The sequence below is a fragment of the Xenopus laevis genome, chromosome 1L, assembly GCF_017654675.1.
Source record: "Xenopus laevis strain J_2021 chromosome 1L, Xenopus_laevis_v10.1, whole genome shotgun sequence".
Classification (NCBI taxonomy): Eukaryota; Metazoa; Chordata; class Amphibia; order Anura; family Pipidae; genus Xenopus; species Xenopus laevis.
The window spans coordinates 232,753,640-232,773,601 of record NC_054371.1 but is presented as its reverse complement, the minus strand read 5'-3'; the positions used below and the strand labels follow the sequence as shown (position 1 = coordinate 232,773,601).

At 43.8% G+C, this 19,962-nt stretch overlaps 1 protein-coding gene and 1 long non-coding RNA gene across 4 annotated transcripts in view; one reads left to right on the top strand and one right to left on the bottom strand.

Moving 5' to 3' along the window:
* dnai1.L (dynein, axonemal, intermediate chain 1 L homeolog) overlaps positions 1 to 6,986 on the top strand; it is a 39,982-nt gene extending 32,996 nt beyond the window's left edge. For all 3 annotated transcript variants that reach the window (XM_018245356.2, XM_018245350.2, NM_001092408.1), the window contains 1 exon segment: positions 6,679 to 6,986. In XM_018245356.2, the coding sequence (XP_018100845.1) occupies positions 6,679 to 6,813 (135 nt within the window). In that variant the 3' untranslated portion in view covers positions 6,814 to 6,986.
* Positions 6,987 to 12,324: 5,338 nt separating this feature from the next.
* On the bottom strand, positions 12,325 to 19,743 carry LOC121396200. The gene is made up of 2 exons (XR_005962878.1): positions 18,406 to 19,743; positions 12,325 to 12,418 (listed from the first exon to the last, which is right to left on the bottom strand). It is a non-coding gene; the product is annotated as an uncharacterized LOC121396200 (long non-coding RNA).
* Positions 19,744 to 19,962: the final 219 nt, after the last annotated feature.

Sequence of the window (19,962 nt, the reverse complement as noted above, 5' to 3'; positions counted from 1 at the left end):
AGCCACAACTTACCCACTCCTATATCACTAGCCACAACGTACCTACTCCTATATCACTAGCCACAACTTACCCACTCCTATACCACTAGCCACAACGTACCCACTCCTATATCACTAGCCACAACTTACCCACTCCTATATCACTAGCCACAACTTACCCACTCCTATATCACTAGCCACAACTTACCCACTCCTATACCACTAGCCACAACATAACCACTCCTATGTCACTAGCCACAACTTACCCACTCCTATATCACTAGCCACAACGTACCTACTCCTATATCACTAGTCACTCCACCCCTGAGCTGGCCCAGACAGGCCCACGGGCACGAGACTGGCACACACTCCTTGTTCTGTCCCTGTAACCCCCCCAGCAAGTGATTTATATTGAGCTCATGTGTAAATGATCAAGTATAATGTCTAATCGCAGAAAGCAGGACAAATCCAGTGACTGCAAAGTGATTTTATTGGGGAAAACTGCACCACAACATGTTTCGGGCTGGGCCATTTATGACCATGTATTTTTGGGGTGTGGACACAGGACACCCCTACAGCAGATTCCACCTACATCTGTGAATGGTGAACTACATTATACTTTCATTTGTGCAATTGCTCCTCTGTAAATGTAATTGGGGGCTAATTCATATCTTCACCACAATATGTGATACACCTGCCTCTTCATTTCACTAATAATAACATTCCTCTAATTGGGGGAATATGTTCCTGTAATTGGGGGATACATTCCTCTAATGGGCGATATGTGCCTCTAATTAGCTGGGGAATACGTTCCTGCTATAGGGGGGATACATGCTTCTAATTCGGGGATACATGTCTCTAATCGTTGGGATTCCTGCCTCTAATCAGGGGATACATTCCTCTAATCGGGGGATACATGCCTCTAATTCGGGGGTACGTGCCTCTTATCGGGGGATACGTGCCTCTAATCATTGGTATATGTGCCTCTAATCTAGGGGGATATGTGTCTTTTATTGCTGGGATACATGTCTCTAATTGGGGGGGATTCCTGTCTCTAATCGGGGGATACATGTCTCTAATTGGGGGATACATGCCTCTTATTCGGGGACACGTGCCTCTAATCGGTGGATTTGTGCCTCTAATCATTGGGATACATGCCTCTTATCGGGGGGATATGTGTCTTTTATTGCTGGGATACATGTCTCTAATTGGGGGATACGTGCCTCTAATTGGGGGGGATTCCTGCCTCTAATCGGGGGATACATGTCTGTAATCGGGGGGTACACGTCTCTAATCGGGGGGTTCCTGCCTCTAATCAGGGGATACATGTCTCTAATCGGGGGATACATGTCTCTAATCTGGGATACATGCCTTTAATCGGGGGGATTCCTGCCTCTAATCGGGGGATATGTGCCTTTTATTGCTGGGATACATGTCTCTAATTGGGGGGATACATGCCTCTATTCGGGGGATACATGTCTCTAATCAGGGGGATACGTGCCTTTAATTGCTGGGATACATGTCTCTAATCGGGGGGATACATGCCTCTATTCGGGGGATACATGTCTCTAATCAGGGGGATACGTGCCTTTAATTGCTGGGATACATGTCTTTAATTGGGGGATACGTGCCTCTAATCAGGGGATACATGTCTCTAATCGGGGGATACATGCATCTAATCAGGGGGATACGTGCCTTTAATTGCTGGGATACATGTCTCTATTTGGGGGATACATGCCTCTAATTGGGGGGATATGTGCCTCTAATCAGGGGATACATGCCTCTAATAAGGGGATACGTGCCTCTATTCAGGGGGATACGTGCCTTTAATTGCTGGGATACATGTCTCTATTTGGGGGATACATGCCTCTAATTGGGGGGATATGTGCCTCTAATCGGGGGATACATGCCTCTAATCGGGGGGATGCATGCCTTTAATGGGGGAGTGGGGGGAGAGATGTGCCTCCAGTCAGTGTGGGGGGGAATTTTCCTCTGCAGATCAGTGGATTTATTTCTGTAGATGACGCTCCTCATTAGGGGTCTCCAGGGACCCTCAGACGGGAAGCTTGATACGCACTTGCAGCTGTTCGCACTGCGCCGGATTCCCTGCATCTTATCAGCATTTAGCAGCGCCGCAGTCACATCCCTCGTTCTGCATCTGTGCAACTTGTCTGGCCACATCCCCTGACAATTAAAGGGCAACTACACTGCCATTATCTGATGCTATACACCAGGGCTGCCCAAACATTTTGCAACGAGGGCCAGATATGGTGAGGTGAAAATGTGTGGGGGCCGACCATTCAGCCCGACATTCTTTCATCCATTAACATTAAATTACAAGAATCAAGTAATCGTAGCAGTAATATTTGGGCACATTAGTGATCTGCCACTTGGTCTATACTGTGTCTGTGTGTCTGTATTGTGTCTGTGTGCTGAAGTGTTAGTAATAGACACTTACTGACACATAGTGACGTCATACTTCTTTACTTTACTGTACTGACACATAGTGACGTCTCACATACTTCTTTACTTTACTGTACTGACACATAGTGACGTCATCCTTCATTACTTTACTGTACTGACACATAGTGACGTCATACTTCTTTACTTTACTGTACTGACACATAGTGACGTCTCACATACTTCTTTACTTTACTGTACTGACACATAGTGACGTCATCCTTCATTACTTTACTGTACTGACACATAGTGACGTCATACTTCTTTACTTTACTGTACTGACACATAGTGACGTCTCACATACTTCTTTACTTTACTGTACTGACACATAGTGACGTCTCACATACTTCTTTACTTTACTGTACTGACACATAGTGACACTCACTTACTTCTTTACTTTACTGTACTGACACATAGTGACGTCTCACATACTTCTTTACTTTACTGTACTGACACATAGTGACGTCATCCTTCATTACTTTACTGTACTGACACATAGTGACGTCTCACATACTTCTTTACTTTACTGTACTGACACATAGTGACGTCTCACATACTTCTTTACTTTACTGTACTGACACATAGTGACACTCACATACTTCTTTACTTTACTGTACTGACACATAGTGATGTCTCACATACTTCTTTACTTTACTGTACTGACACATAGTGACGTCTCACATACTTCTTTACTTTACTGTACTGACACATAGTGACACTCACATACTTCTTTACTTTACTGTACTGACACATAGTGACGTCATCCTTCTTTACTTTACTGTACTGACACATAGTGACGTCATCCTTCATTACTTTACTGTACTGACACATAGTGACGTCTCACATACTTCTTTACTTTACTGTACTGACACATAGTGACGTCTCACATACTTCTTTACTTTACTGTACTGACACATAGTGACACTCTCACATACTTCTTTACTTTACTGTACTGACACATAGTGACACTCTCAAGTATGTGATAGTGTCACTATGTGTCAGTACAGTAAAGTAAAGAAGTATGACGTCACTATGTGTCAGTACAGTAAAGTAAAGAAGGATGACGTCACTATGTGTCAGTACAGTAAAGTAAAGAAGGATGACGTCACTATGTGTCAGTACAGTAAAGTAAAGAAGGATGACGTCACTATGTGTCAGTACAGTAAAGTAAAGAAGTATGTGAGTGTCACTATGTGTCAGTACAGTAAAGTAAAGAAGTATGTGAGACGTCACTATGTGTCAGTACAGTAAAGTAAAGAAGTATGTGAGACGTCACTATGTGTCAGTACAGTAAAGTAAAGAAGTAAGTGAGTGTCACTATGTGTCAGTACAGTAAAGTAAAGAAGTAAGTGAGACGTCACTATGTGTCAGTACAGTAAAGTAAAGATGTATGTGAGAGTGTCACTATGTGTCAGTACAGTAAAGTAAAGAAGTGTGTGAGACGTCACTATGTGTCAGTACAGTAAAGTAAAGAAGTATGTGAGATGTCACTATGTGTCAGTACAGTAAAGTAAAGAAGTAAGTGAGACGTCACTATGTGTCAGTACAGTAAAGTAAAGAAGTAAGTGAGACGTCACTATGTGTCAGTACAGTAAAGTAAAGAAGGATGACGTCACTATGTGTCAGTACAGTAAAGTAAAGAAGTATGACGTCACTATGTGTCAGTAAGTGTCTATTACTAACACTTCAGCACACAGACACAATACAGACACACAGACACAGTATAGACCAAGTGGCAGATCACTAATGTGCCCAAATATTACTGCTATGGGATTCCTGATCTCACTGTGCTGGGGGGCCTCATTATTATTCATTTCATGATGGAGGCTGAGGGCCGTTGTCAATTTGAAAACAGGCTGCAATTGGCCCCCGGGCCGCACCTTGGACATGCCTGGTATATACAGTATATATATATATAGGGTACGGCATGATTATGTCCCAGTTACACATTAGGCTTGGGGGTGAGATGTTCCATGTTCAGTCTCCGTGTTACACATCATTGTATGTAAGGCGTGTGTCACATGTGCTGCACCTCAGCTTCTCTCTGCGTCTCCTGTGCCCCCCCCGCTCTGTCTCTGCACTCACACGTATGGGGGGCTCACACTCACGGATATGGGCAAGAATTGTGTCTTTTCTCATAGCCACCTCCTGTCATAGCCTCTCACTGTGGGACCATGGCCTGTGTAACTGGGAGATATATATATATATAGTGGCCCCGTCAGACACCTCCCTGCACTCACATCTTTACATGGAAATAACAGCTCTGGCTCTTTAACACTTATTTTTGGAAAATAAAAGTATTTTTAATATTATTTTGGCATCAGTCTCTCCTTATTGGCCCCTGTTACACGCAGGGTTAAATCATTCTCTCAGAAAATAAGAGCAACTGCAGGACTGTGCCCCCCCCCCCACTTTATTGGACTCGAGATCGTTATATGGGAAGAACTTTTGTTCCTCATCATCAGAGCAATTCATTGCCTCCCTCTCATTAGTGACAGCATTTATATAGACTGGGGGCACAAATACCTTACCTGCTCCATTTCCAGCAACGTCAGCTCCGCCTCTCCCTAATTACTCCCATCACCCTAATTACTCCCATCACCCTTGCACCAGCTCAGCACATTCACACTGCACCAGTCATTGTATTTCCCCTACCCACCAGCAGCCCCATACCAACCCCCGGGTAATTACCCATAATGCAATTATACACTGAATCATGTACCCCCTACTGTAAATGATAAGGATATTAGAAGTCACTGAGGGGTTGTTCTGTGACCATATAAAGGCACAAGGCTGCAGGCTGAGTTATACAGGGAACTCTGAGTATCACTCATGTATTATAAGGGATAATGTACCCCCTACTGTAAATGATAAGGATATTAGAAGTCACTGAGGGGTTGTTCTGTGACCATATAAAGACACAAGGCTGCAGGCTGAGTTATACAGGGAACTCTGAGTATCACTCATGTATTATAAGGGATAATGTACCCCCTACTGTAAATGATAAGGATATTAGAAGTCACTGAGGGGTTGTTCTGTGACCATATAAAGGCACAAGGCTGCAGGCTGAGTTATACAGGGAACTCTGAGTATCACTCATGTATTATAAGGGATAATGTACCCCCTACTGTAAATGATAAGGATATTAGAAGTCACTGAGGGGTTGTTCTGTGACCATATAAAGGCACAAGGCTGCAGGCTGAGTTATACAGGGAACTCTGAGTATCACTCATGTATTATAAGGGATAATGTACCCCCTACTGTAAATGATAAGGATATTAGAAGTCACTGAGGGGTTGTTCTGTGACCATATAAAGACACAAGGCTACAGGCTGAGTTATACAGGGAACTCTGAGTATCACTCATGTATTATAAGGGATAATGTACCCCCTACTGTAAAATGATAAGGATATTAGAAGTCACTGAGGGGTTGTTCTGTGACTATATAAAACTATAAGACAAAACTGCCTGTATAGCAGGTTCCTGGGAGTTACACTGATAAAATTGTCTGTATAGGAGGTTCCTGCGAGTTACACTGATAAAACTGTTTGTATAGGAGGTTCCTGGGAGTTGTGTAAGGTTCTTCAATGAAGGGTCACTTAGGGATACATGTTAGGGGTTCCTCAGGGGCATATGTTGGTAGTTCGTCACATATGGGTCTCCTCAGGGACACATGTTGGAGGTTCCTCAGGGACACATGGAGGTTCCTCAGGGTACACAGTGGTTCGTCAGGTTGGAGTCACCTCAGGAATATATGTTGGAGGTACCTCAAGTTGGGGTCATCACAGGGATACATGCTGGAGGTTCCTCAGGGATACATGCTGGAGGTTCCTCAGGGATACATGCTGGAGGTTCCTTAGAGCTACATGCTGGAGGTTGCTCAGAGATACATGCTGGAGGTTCCTCGGAGAGAGGTTTCTCAGGGATACATACTGGAGGTTCCTCAGAGATACATGATGGAGGTACCTTAGAGATACATGCTGCAAGAACCTTCGAGATACATGCTGCAAGTACCTTAGAGATAAATGCTGGAGGTTCCTTAGAGATACATGCTAGAGTTTCCTCAGAGATACATGCTAGAGGTTCTTCAGAGATGCATGCTGGAGGTTCCTCAGGGACAGGTTGTTCAGTCATGATCAAGGAGATATTGGGCCAAACAGATGAGAGGTGGAAAAAGACCCATAAATTATTGCCCTCACCACCCCTTTATTGAACTTGTTACTTTGCTTTCTCTTCAAGGAAAAGAAAGGCCAGGAGACCCAGAAGGGACCAGAGGTGGAGGTGGCCAAACTGGACAAATTGCTTTCCCTTGTAAGAGAACCAGATACCAAACAAGGGAAACCCGAGTCACAGACACACAGAGCAGAATTTTAGGACTCCAGCTCCGATGTGGATAAATCCTCAGGATGGACACCTGTCATTGATTTGCACCACATTAGCCAGAAGCTTTTCTTTTCCAACTCTAGCCCTGCTTATGGGCAACCGTTGTATAATGTTATATTTCTGTGTCATACATTCCTTTCTTTCATATAAATATGTTTGGTTTAGTTGCCCTTGAATAATTACAAGTTGTGAATACAATTAGCAGTAATAGGATAAAATTATCTGAGCTTTGTTGTGCCCGTCCCATGGGAAGTGCCTCTGGGGAACAACGAAGGAAACTAGACATTCCCTATGGATACTGGCCACATTCCTGCCTGACTCCACCCATATTTATGTCAGGCCCTGGATCCTGCTCCTGTAGTGAGCCCAGTAACCTGTAACCCCCATCTATTACCCCTGAAATATCTGTACTGTGACTGATGTATCACTAGGACACCTTGGCATATTGTCACCATCTTGTCCTACTCTCTCGCTCTTACCCTATTTTCACTCTTTTGTCCTACTGTCTCCATCTAGTCCTATTGTCTCCCTCTTGCTATACTCAGGGGTGCTTCGCCAATGAGGCAAGATGAGGCTGTCGCCTCAGGCTGCATCGCCCCACTAGTTACCAGGGGCAAAAATGCTTCCAGGGAAATTTCCAGGGGAGGGGGGGGGCAGCAGCAACTGCTGCTGCCTCAGGCGGCAGAGGGGCCAGGATTGCCTATGGCTATACTGTCTCCATCTTGTCCTACTGTCTCTCTCTTGTCCTACTGTCTCCCTCTTGCTATACTGTCTCCATCTTGTCCTACTGTTCCATCTTGCCCTACTGTCTCCATCTTGTGCTTCCGTCTCCATCTTGTCCTACTGTCTCCATCTTACCTTACTGTCTCCATCTTTTCCTACTTTCTCCATCTCATCCTACTGTCTCCATCTTGTCCAACTGTCTCCCTCTTTTCCTAATGTGTTCATCTCATCCTTGTGTCTTCATCTTGTCGTAATTGTCTCCATCTTGTCCTACTGTCTCCATCTTGTCCTAATGTCTCTATCTTGTCCTACTGTCTCAATCTTGTCCTACTGTCTCCATCTTGCTTTTCTGTCTCCATCTTGTTCTACTGTCTCCATCTTGTCCTACTGTCCCCATCTTGTCCTACTGCCTCTTGGTGCTAAGGTGTAGGGAGTTCTTGCTCTCTTTTGTTCTACTGTCTCCATCTTGTCCTACTGTTCCATCTTGTCCTACTGTCTCCCTCTTGTCCTACTGTTCCATCTTGTCCTACTGTCTCCCTCTTGTCCTACTGTCTCCATCTTGTCCTACTGTCCCCATCTTGCCCTACTGTCTCCATCTTGCCCTACTGTCTCCATATTGTCCTACTGTCTCCATCTTGTCCTACTGTCTCCATCTTGCCCTTCTGTCTCCATCTTGTTCTATTGTCTCCATCTTGTCCTACTGTCCCCATCTTGTCCTACTGCCTCTTGGTGCTAAGGTGTAGGGAGTTCTTGCTCTCTTTTGTTCTACTGTCTCCATCTTGTCCTACTGTTCCATCTTGTCCTACTGTCTCCCTCTTGCTATACTGTCTCCATCTTGTCCTACTGTCTCCCTCTTGTCCTACTGTTCCATCTTGTCCTACTGTCTCCCTCTTGTCCTACTGTCTCCCTCTTGTCCTACTGTCTCCATCTTGTCTTACTGTCTCCATCTTGTCCTACTGTCTCCCTCTTGTCCTACTGTCTCCCTCTTGCCCTACTCTCTCCCTCTTGTCCTACTTTCTCCATCTTGTTCTATTGTCTCCATCTTGTCCTACTGACCCCATCTTGTCCTACTGTCTCTTGGTGCTAAGGTGCAGGGAGTTCTTGCATGTTGGGCTGTTGTGACCCTTCTGGGCTTATTTATTAAGACAAGCAGAAATGGAGTTGTGCCCTGAGTAGTGTGTAATAGTGCCGGTTGGTGCCAGGAATTAGTGGCACGGGGTAAATCCCATTGGGTGTCACACACTTGGTGCACAGTCCTACTGTTCCATCTTGCCCTACTGTCTCCATCTTGTGCTTCCGTCTCCATCTTGTCCTACTGTCTCCATCTTACCTTACTGTCTCCATCTTTTCCTACTTTCTCCATCTCATCCTACTGTCTCCATCTTGTCCAACTGTCTCCCTCTTGTCCTAATGTGTTCATCTCATCCTTGTGTCTTCATCTTGTCGTAATTGTCTCAATCTTGTCCTACTGTCTCCATCTTGTCCTAATGTCTCCATCTTGTCCTACTGTCTCAATCTTGTCCTACTGTCTCCATCTTGCTTTTCTGTCTCCATCTTGTTCTACTGTCTCCATCTTGTCCTACTGTCCCCATCTTGTCCTACTGCCTCTTGGTGCTAAGGTGTAGGGAGTTCTTGCTCTCTTTTGTTCTACTGTCTCCATCTTGTCCTACTGTTCCATCTTGTCCTACTGTCTCCCTCTTGTCCTACTGTTCCATCTTGTCCTACTGTCTCCCTCTTGTCCTACTGTCTCCATCTTGTCCTACTGTCTCCATCTTGCCCTACTGTCTCCATATTGTCCTACTGTCTCCATCTTGTCCTACTGTCTCCATCTTGCCCTTCTGTCTCCATCTTGTTCTATTGTCTCCATCTTGTCCTACTGTCCCCATCTTGTCCTACTGCTTCTTGGTGCTAAGGTGTAGGGAGTTCTTGCTCTCTTTTGTTCTACTGTCTCCATCTTGTCCTACTGTTCCATCTTGTCCTACTGTCTCCCTCTTGCTATACTGTCTCCATCTTGTCCTACTGTCTCCCTCTTGTCCTACTGTTCCATCTTGTCCTACTGTCTCCCTCTTGTCCTACTGTCTCCCTCTTGTCCTACTGTCTCCCTCTTGTCTTACTGTCTCCATCTTGTCCTACTGTCTCCATCTTGTCCTACTGTCTCCCTCTTGTCCTACTGTCTCCCTCTTGCCCTACTGTCTCCCTCTTGTCCTACTTTCTCCATCTTGTTCTATTGTCTCCATCTTGTCCTACTGACCCCATCTTGTCCTACTGTCTCTTGGTGCTAAGGTGCAGGGAGTTCTTGCATGTTGGGCTGTTGTGACCCTTCTGGGCTTATTTATTAAGACAAGCAGAAATGGAGTTGTGCCCTGAGTAGTGTGTAATAGTGCCGGTTGGTGCCAGGAATTAGTGGCATGGGGTAAATCCCATTGGGTGTCACACACTTGGCGCACAGTAATGAGTCAGTGATGCACGGCACAAGATGATTGGCTGATGTTTTGGTGCATTGTACCCAATGGTGATAGGCATAACACCAATGATCCTGATATTGTGAGGAAAATATTGCAAATTGTGTCCAAAAATGCCCCCTGCACTAGTGATTGGCTGGTGATCTGGTGATGGACAGAGGGGGCGCCATACAGACTCATGGGGTACTTGTGGGTGTCCCACATACTGGTCACTTCTGGGTACATAGGTGGGTACATGGGGTACACGGGTGGGTCGGACAGCTCGATGGCCCATGTTACACCCAGGAGTCTCCTGTAGATGAATGAGGGGTAAATTCCCAGTCCTGTGGGGCAACTGCATGTGACAGATGTTTCTCGGGGTTCAGACAGACTCACAGACATGGGGTACAATTAACACTTTATTGCAGAGTGATCACATGGTGCAACGTGAGCAGGTTATTGGGGTCCAGGTTGTGCCCCCACTTTGCACAAATCTCAGCCCTTATAGGATGTGGATTCAACCCGCAAGGTCACGTGACTTTAAGGCTTTGGATAAGTGATAATGACAAATTTATATTCACGGCTGAAATCTGAATATGCAAATGAGGGGGTGGAGTCAGTGTTGTGCAGAAGTGGAGGGTTTGGTGCATGTGTGGGGTCTGCTGGTGAGATTAGTGAATAAAGTGAGTGAGTTGTGTCTATTGGATACAGAACTATGAGTGAGAGCCCCACCTGGGCACATACTGGGCACACGCAGCTGAACTAAAAGTTTATTGCTTTACTGTACTGGGGCATTTCCCTACTTACCCCCGGCACTGCTACAACTACAGCTCTCACTCATTGTACAGCATTGGATCCCTACATGGGCCCCAGGGCCACACAAAAAATAAGCCACATCCACATGTGTTTGTCGTAACTACACTATTGTTTTTACCCCACCCCCTCAGTGCTACTGTGTCTCTGGCTTACAGATAAGGGGGTGATGATTATACGGGGACATAACTGGGAGGAAGAATCTGCCTAAATACCTTCCCTAATTGTGCCGAGAAGAGAATTAAGTGTAAAATGAAAGTGCTCTCGGCCTCACTGTTCTGCACAGTTTTCAGCTGAGGCTTCTACTCAATCGAATACAAGAAGAAGAGCAGCGGGAGGCAGTGCAACAGTGAGGGCCCCGGGCCCCGGATCTCTGCAGCGGGTCCTGTACTTGCAGGTTGGTTTGACTGACTGGGATCCCATTGTCTCTGCAGGGTGTAAGGTGCATGAGGCCTTGATATTGGGGTGCAGACATGTATGTATGTGTAATGAGCACTCCTGGGTGAATACCCCACTCCTGTGCAACTGCCGCACTGTATTCATGGCCGCGTGGCACAAGTGCCAGTACTGAGTGTCAGTGATTGGTTACTACTAGCAACTGCTCCGGTGCACATTAGCACTAATCCAACACTAAATAAATGTGATTCTGTGACACCTCCACCTCACTCTGGCCTGGGCCCTTCTATTAAGTGAAGAATGGGGCCCCTACTGGCCTGGCCCTCCTGCTGCTGCACCCCCCCCAAAGGGAAAACCTGACACATTTACCCCTTGTAGTGTTCTTTAGTGTATGAGCCGGGGCTCACCCCTCCCTGTATCCAAGGGCCCAAACTTCATACTCAGTGGCCTTTACTGGTACCAGAACCATCTCATTCTCATCAATGCTGGGGGGGGGGGGTTGGTAAAGCTCACACCAATGCCTTTACCCCCCGGGCTCTTCCTCTGCTCTCATTGGCCGATGTAACATCAACTGATCACCCCCGGGATGTGGGGAGGGTGGAGCCATGATAGTGGGCGTGGCTAGTAAGTGAATCTGGTGTTGGGGTGACTGGGGCGCAGTGAAAAGATTCAGTGCAAATATGGGGGTTCCTGCCCCTATGGCTGTAGGAGGTATCGCTCCTCATTCCTGTGATCCGACTCTGAGCAGGGCATGGAGGGGGGGCACGAGGGGGTCTGACAGGCCTTGCACAGGATCAGGAACAGAATCACTATCAGTACAGCAATTACACAGTTAAATGAAATGGCCACAACCGCCCCAGTCGACAGCCCAGAACCCATTGCCCCTCAAGGATCCAACAGAACACGGCACTGAGTTACCCACCCATGGGTGTCATAGGTCACTCCTGATGCTCGGCCACTACAACTGGGCCCATAGTCTCAGCACATGGGGTGTCAGTAGTCTCAGCACATGGGGTGTCCGTATCCTCGGGCAGATGGGGTATCAGTATCCTTGTGCTGAGAGTAGAAGGTAAGTGCACGTGGGGGAGCAGGTACCTTTGGGTCAGTCAGTAGAACCTCTCTGTTATTTCCCTCCAGATGGGACAGAGCAGCCACAGCCCAAAAGGAGCCATAGTGAGACCCGACTCTGTTACTGACCCGTGTGACACCAGAACCTCCGATACCTGCAGGAAATAGTGACATTGTTACCTGCCAGAACAGAACCAGGACTAATGGGCCAATTCTAACACACAGAAATGAACATTCCCTGACCCACTATAGTGACCCACAAACATGTCACTGCCATTAGTATACTTTGGGCCTAGGAGGACTACTACTCACTGACGCTCACTGATGGTCACTATTACTCACTGATGGTCACTATTACTCACTGATGGTCACAACTACTCACTGACGCTCACTATTACTCACTGATGGTGACTATTACTCACTGACGGTCACTATTACTGATGGTCACTACTACTCACTGATGGTCACTATTACTCACTAACGGTAGCTTTTACCCACTGACAGTCACTACTACTCACAGACGGTCACTATTACTCACTGATGGTCACTACTACTCACTGATGGTCACTACTACTCACTGACGGTCACTATTACTCACTGATGGTTACTTTTACTCACTGACAGTCACTACTACTCACTGATGGTCACTATTACTCACTGACTGTCACTACTACTCACCGACAGTCACTTTTACTCACTGACGGTCACTACTACTCACTGATGGTCACTATTACTTATTGGCGGTCACAACTACTTACTGATGGTCACTACTACTTATAGACGGTCACTACTACTCACTGACGGTCACTATTACTAACTGATGGTTACTTTTACTCACTGTTGGGCACTATTAGTCACTTTTGGCACTACTACTCATTGTTGGGCACTATTAGTCACTAACGGTTACTATTACTCACTAATGTCACTATTACTCAGCAGCATACAACTCCCAGTGTTACACTATCAGTCCCTCTACAAACAGTAGAATTCATTTATTTACACTATCAGTCCCTCTATGTACAGTATAATTCAGTTATTTACACTATCAGTCCCTCTATGTACAGTAGAATTCATTTATTTACACTATCAGTCCCTCTATGTACAGTAGAATTCAGCTATTTACACTATCAATCCCTCTATGTACAGTAGAATTCAGTTATTTACACTATCAGTCCCTCTATGTACAGTAGAATTCAGTTATTTACACTATCAGTCCCTCTATGTACAGTAGAATTCAGTTATTTACACTATCAGTCCCTCTATGTACAGTAGAATTGATTTATTTACACTATCAGTCCCTCTATGTACAGTAGAATTCAGCTATTTACACTATCAATCCCTCTATGTACAGTAGAATTCAGTAAATGAGAAGAATAGGGACCGCACACGCTCACCGTTTTTCCTCCGGTTCAGGTGCTCAGTCCCACAGTGTCCCCACTGTGAATACAGCAAAAATTCAAGAAAGCAGACGGCACTTCTGAAACTGGGGTTTATTGGAGTACCTGCTGGTAACACCTGACGCGTTACCAGCAGGTACTCCAATAAACCCCAGTTTCAGAAGTGCCGTCTGCTTTCTTGAATTTTTACAGTAGAATTCAGCTATTTACACTATCAGTCCCTCTATGTACAGTAGAATTCAGTTATTTACACTATCAGTCCCTCTATGTACAGTATAATTCAGTTATTTACACTATCAGTCCCTCTATGTCCAATAGAATTCGGTTACTTACACTATCAGTCCCTCTATGTACAGTAGAATTCAGTTATTTACACTATCAGTCCCTCTATGTACAGTAGAATTCAGTTATTTACACTATCAGTCCCTCTATGTACAGTAGAATTCAGTTATTTACACTATCAGTCCCTCTATGTACAGTAGAATTCAGTTATTTACACTATCAGTCCCTCTATGTACAGTAGAATTCAGTTATTTACACTATCAGTCCCTCTATGTACAGTAGAATTCAGTTATTTACACTATCAGTCCCTCTATGTACAGTAGAATTCAGTTATTTACACTATCAGTCCCTCTATGTACAGTATAATTCAGTTATTTACACTATCAGTCCCTCTATGTACAGTAGAATTCAGTTATTTACACTATCAGTCCCTCTATGTCCAGTAGAATTCGGTTACTTACACTATCAGTCCCTCTATGTAGAGTAGAATTCAGTTATTTACACTATCAGTCCCTCTATGTACAGTAGAATTCAGTTATTTACACTATCAGTCCCTCTATGTACAGTATAATTCAGTTATTTACACTATCAGTCCCTCTATGTCCAATAGAATTCGGTTACTTACACTATCAGTCCCTCTATGTAGAGTAGAATTCAGTTATTTACACTATCAGTCCCTCTATGTACAGTAGAATTCAGTTATTTACACTATCAGTCCCTCTATGTACAGTAGAATTCAGTTATTTACACTATCAGTCCCTCTATGTACAGTAGAATTCAGTTATTTACACTATCAGTCCCTCTATGTACAGTAGAATTCAGTTATTTACACTATCAGTCCCTCTATGTCCAGTAGAATTCGGTTACTTACACTATCAGTCCCTCTATGTAGAGTAGAATTCAGTTATTTACACTATCAGTCCCTCTATGTAGAGTAGAATTCAGTTATTTACACTATCAGTCCCTCTATGTAGAGTAGAATTCAGTTATTTACACTATGAGTCCCTCTATGTAGAGTAGAATTCAGTTATTTACACTATCAGTCCCTCTATGTACAGTAGAATTCAGTTATTTACACTATCAGTCCCTCTATGTACAGTAGAATTCAGTTATTTACACTATCAGTCCCTCTATGTAGAGTAGAATTCAGTTATTTACACTATCAGTCCCTCTATGTACAGTATAATTCAGTTATTTACACTATCAGTCTCTCTATGTACAGTAGAATTCAGTTATTTACACTATCAGTCCCTCTATGTAGAGTAGAATTCAGTTATTTACACTATCAGTCCCTCTATGTACAGTATAATTCAGTTATTTACACTATCAGTCCCTCTATGTACAGTAGAATTCAGTTATTTACACTATCAGTCCCTCTATGTACAGTAGAATTCAGTTATTTACACTATCAGTCCCTCTATGTACAGTAGAATTCAGTTATTTACACTATCAGTCCCTCTATGTACAGTAGAATTCAGTTATTTACACTATCAGTCCCTCTATGTACAGTAGAATTCAGTTATTTACACTATCAGTCCCTCTATGTACAGTTGAATTCAGTTATTTACACTATCAGTCCCTCTATGTAGAGTAGAATTCAGTTATTTACACTATGAGTCCCTCTATGTACAGTAGAATTCAGTTATTTACACTATCAGTCCCTCTATGTACAGTAGAATTCAGTTATTTACACTATCAGTCCCTCTATGTACAGTAGAATTCAGTTACTTACACTATCAGTCCCTCTATGTACAGTAGAATTCAGTTATTTACACTATCAGTCCCTCTATGTAGAGTAGAATTCAGTTATTTACACTATCAGTCCCTCTATGTACAGTAGAATTCAGTTATTTACACTATCAGTCTCTCTATGTACAGTAGAATTCAGTTATTTACACTATCAGTCCCTCTATGTAGAGTAGAATTCAGTTATTTACACTATCAGTCCCTCTATGTAGAGTAGAATTCAGTTATTTACACTATGAGTCCCTCTATGTAGAGTAGAATTCAGTTATTTACACTATCAGTCTCTCTATGTACAGTAGAATTCAGTTATTTACACTATCAGTCCCTCTATGTAGAGTAGAATTCAGTTATTTACACTATCAGTCCCTCTATGTACAGTATAATTCAGTTATTTACACTATCAGTCTCTCTATGTACAGTAGAATTCAGTTATTTACACTATCAGTCCCTCTATGTAGAGTAGAATTCAGTTATTTACACTATCAGTCCCTCTATGTAGAGTAGAATTCAGTTATTTACACTATGAGTCCCTCTATGTAGAGTAGAATTCAGTTATTTACACTATCAGTCCCTCTATGTACAGTATAATTCAGTTATTTACACTATCAGTCCCTCTATGTACAGTAGAATTCAGTTATTTACACTATCAGTCCCTCTATGTACAGTAGAATTCAGTTATTTACACTATCAGTCCCTCTATGTACAGTAGAATTCAGTTATTTACACTATCAGTCTCTCTATGTACAGTAGAATTCAGTTATTTACACTATCAGTCCCTCTATGTAGAGTATAATTCAGTTATTTACACTATCAGTCCCTCTATGTACAGTATAATTCAGTTATTTACACTATCAGTCCCTCTATGTAGAGTATAATTCAGTTATTTACACTATCAGTCCCTCTATGTACAGTAGAATTCAGTTATTTACACTATCAGTCCCTCTATGTAGAGTATAATTCAGTTATTTACACTATCAGTCCCTCTATGTAGAGTATAATTCAGTTATTTACACTATCAGTCCCTCTATGTACAGTAGAATTCAGTTATTTACACTATCAGTCCCTCTATGTACAGTAGAATTCAGTTATTTACACTATCAGTCCCTCTATGTACAGTTGAATTCAGTTATTTACACTATCAGTCCCTCTATGTACAGTAGAATTCAGTTATTTACACTATGAGTCCCTCTATGTAGAGTAGAATTCAGTTATTTACACTATGAGTCCCTCTATGTAGAGTAGAATTCAGTTATTTACACTATCAGTCCCTCTATGTAGAGTAGAATTCAGTTATTTACACTATCAGTCCCTCTATGTACAGTAGAATTCAGTTATTTACACTATCAGTCCCTCTATGTAGAGTAGAATTCAGTTATTTACACTATCAGTCCCTCTATGTACAGTATAATTCAGTTATTTACACTATCAGTCTCTCTATGTACAGTAGAATTCAGTTATTTACACTATCAGTCCCTCTATGTACAGTAGAATTCAGTTATTTACACTATCAGTCCCTCTATGTACAGTATAATTCAGTTATTTACACTATCAGTCTCTCTATGTACAGTAGAATTCAGTTATTTACACTATCAGTCCCTCTATGTAGAGTAGAATTCAGTTATTTACACTATCAGTCCCTCTATGTAGAGTAGAATTCAGTTATTTACACTATGAGTCCCTCTATGTACAGTAGAATTCAGTTATTTACACTATCAGTCCCTCTATGTACAGTAGAATTCAGTTATTTACACTATCAGTCCCTCTATGTACAGTAGAATTCAGTTATTTACACTATCAGTCCCTCTATGTACAGTAGAATTCAGTTATTTACACTATCAGTCCCTCTATGTACAGTAGAATTCAGTTATTTACACTATCAGTCCCTCTATGTACAGTAGAATTCAGTTATTTACACTATCAGTCCCTCTATGTACAGTAGAATCAGTCCCAGTCCCTCTATGTAGAGTAGAATTCAGTTATTTACACTATCAGTCCCTCTATGTAGAGTAGAATTCAGTTATTTACACTATCAGTCCCTCTATGTACAGTATAATTCAGTTATTTACACTATCAGTCCCTCTATGTACAGTAGAATTCAGTTATTTACACTATCAGTCCCTCTATGTACAGTAGAATTCAGTTATTTACACTATCAGTCCCTCTATGTACAGTAGAATTCAGTTATTTACACTATCAGTCCCTCTATGTACAGTAGAATTCAGTTATTTACACTATTAGTTTCATTACTCAGACTATTACTATCTCTACTCACTTTCTCACAGTATTAGTGGCTCTACAGCACATTACTCACTATTACTGACTCTTCTTACACTTTTTCACACTTGATAAAGGGCTTGTCCCGAAACATGTTGTACACTTCCCAATAAATGGATTTTTTGCAGTTTGACTGCCGCCTTGGATCTGTTCCACATCTACACTACAGTTCTACATATTGATTTGGGTAATCGGACACAGGATACCCGTGGACGGGTCTGATCTAAGTATGTGGTGAGCTCCTTTCATACTAAATTGTACACTTTTTCACAGACAGGAACATTCTGGAAGAACTTGTGGGGACATTGGGGTGAGTGTGTCGGAGTAAGGAGACCAATGGGAAACCTGGTTCAGCAAGACCCCAAACCTGCCCCTATGAGTCTTTATACAGGGTGACTCAGCCCCCCTGCCAGATTCTTGACATTACCTTAAACTTGACTTACCTTTATAAGTAGCAGCAGCGTACAACTCCCAGCAGAATACAACTCCCAGCAGAATACAACTCCCAGCAGAATTCAACTCCCAGCAGCGTGCAACTCCCAGCAGAATACAACTCCCAGCAGAATACAACTCCCAGCAGAATACAACTCCCAGCAGCAGTAGCCGAAGTCCAGGCAGAATTAGGATTTGAAAGTGTCAGGAGGCGGCGCCAGTATCAACTACTCCTGTGAGGGTCTGTGAGTCCCAAGTGAGTGAGTATTGGGGGTCAGTCCCAGTTACAGACACAAAGGGGATGAAGAACACAAGTGGGGGGGGTAAGTACAGGGGGTGCCAGGCTGATATAATGGGGGGGGCTGAGCTGTGAGTAAGTTTGTCAGTGGTGGGGCCCCTGATGCAGTTGGTCTCTGTGCTGCTGTCAGTGAGTCTCCTGTGGGGGCCGCTGGGGGTGTCTCTGAGCTGAGAGTGTCCGGGTGCCACGGGCTGATGTGACTCCCAATGTCCCTGAGTCTGAGCCGCACCCCCTCATTAACCTTGTGTGCCCCCCCCACGTGTGATTGGTCCGTCTGCGTCTGACTCACAATAGAGACGACTGCCCCCCCCAGTGGTCACTTCTGGGAATGACACAAAGTCCATTGAGTCAATGAGAACGAGACGAGGACTTTACTCTGGGGGGGGGCAAAGTAGAGACAAATGTGTCAGTGAGTTCCATGGAGCCCCCCTCCCCCGTATACTCAGGATTATGAGTGAGACAATAAATAGAACAAATAATCCCCATGTCTGAGTCTCACTGATCTTATTATACAGGGGGGGGGGGCATGAAATTCCCTCATGAGCCAAATAATCCCCCCCCCATTATACTAAGGATTCTGCACAGCCGGGGGGGGGGGCAGGTGAGAGAAGCTGAGCGACCCCCCGAGACTAAAGGGCCCCAACTCCTAATTACATTGGGGAAATAATGAGCCAGAGACTTTTTAACCCTTTGTGTCCCGGACTGGCAATCTGTGGGTTGTGACAAATGCTGGAGGGGCTCCTATAAGGTCCCATAGAAAGTCACTATTTAGTGGGCGGGGGGGGGTGATTGGGCCTCTGTGTAACTGAAATGTCTATTTTACTTCTCAGTCCCGACCCACAATCCTGTGTTTTCTCTTTCCCAAGGTCACTGGGGCCCAAATAATACAAATAAAGGGCCCCCCCATATGAAATAAAGTCACTAAATCTCTTGTCTGTGACTGACACAACTGGGGGCTCCAGCAGCACAAGGGTTAAACCCCCTCCCCACTGAGCAGAGAATTCTGGGAAAGAGCCGGGAGCTTCTAATATTAATTATTTAGGGGGGAGGAAACGCTGAGCCAACGAATTTGCCCCCAAATGCTCTGACTATTGATTTTTTACTGGATTTCTCTCAACAGTGCGATGGGGGGGGGGAATTGTTTTTGCCCCTCTGTGTCCCTGTGTATATGGGGGGCCCCTCAGTGTCTCAGTGTATATGGGGGGCCCCTCAGTGTATATGTGAGTGGGGGAGACTTTAGAAAGAGCCGAGAGACTCGGGGAATGAGCAG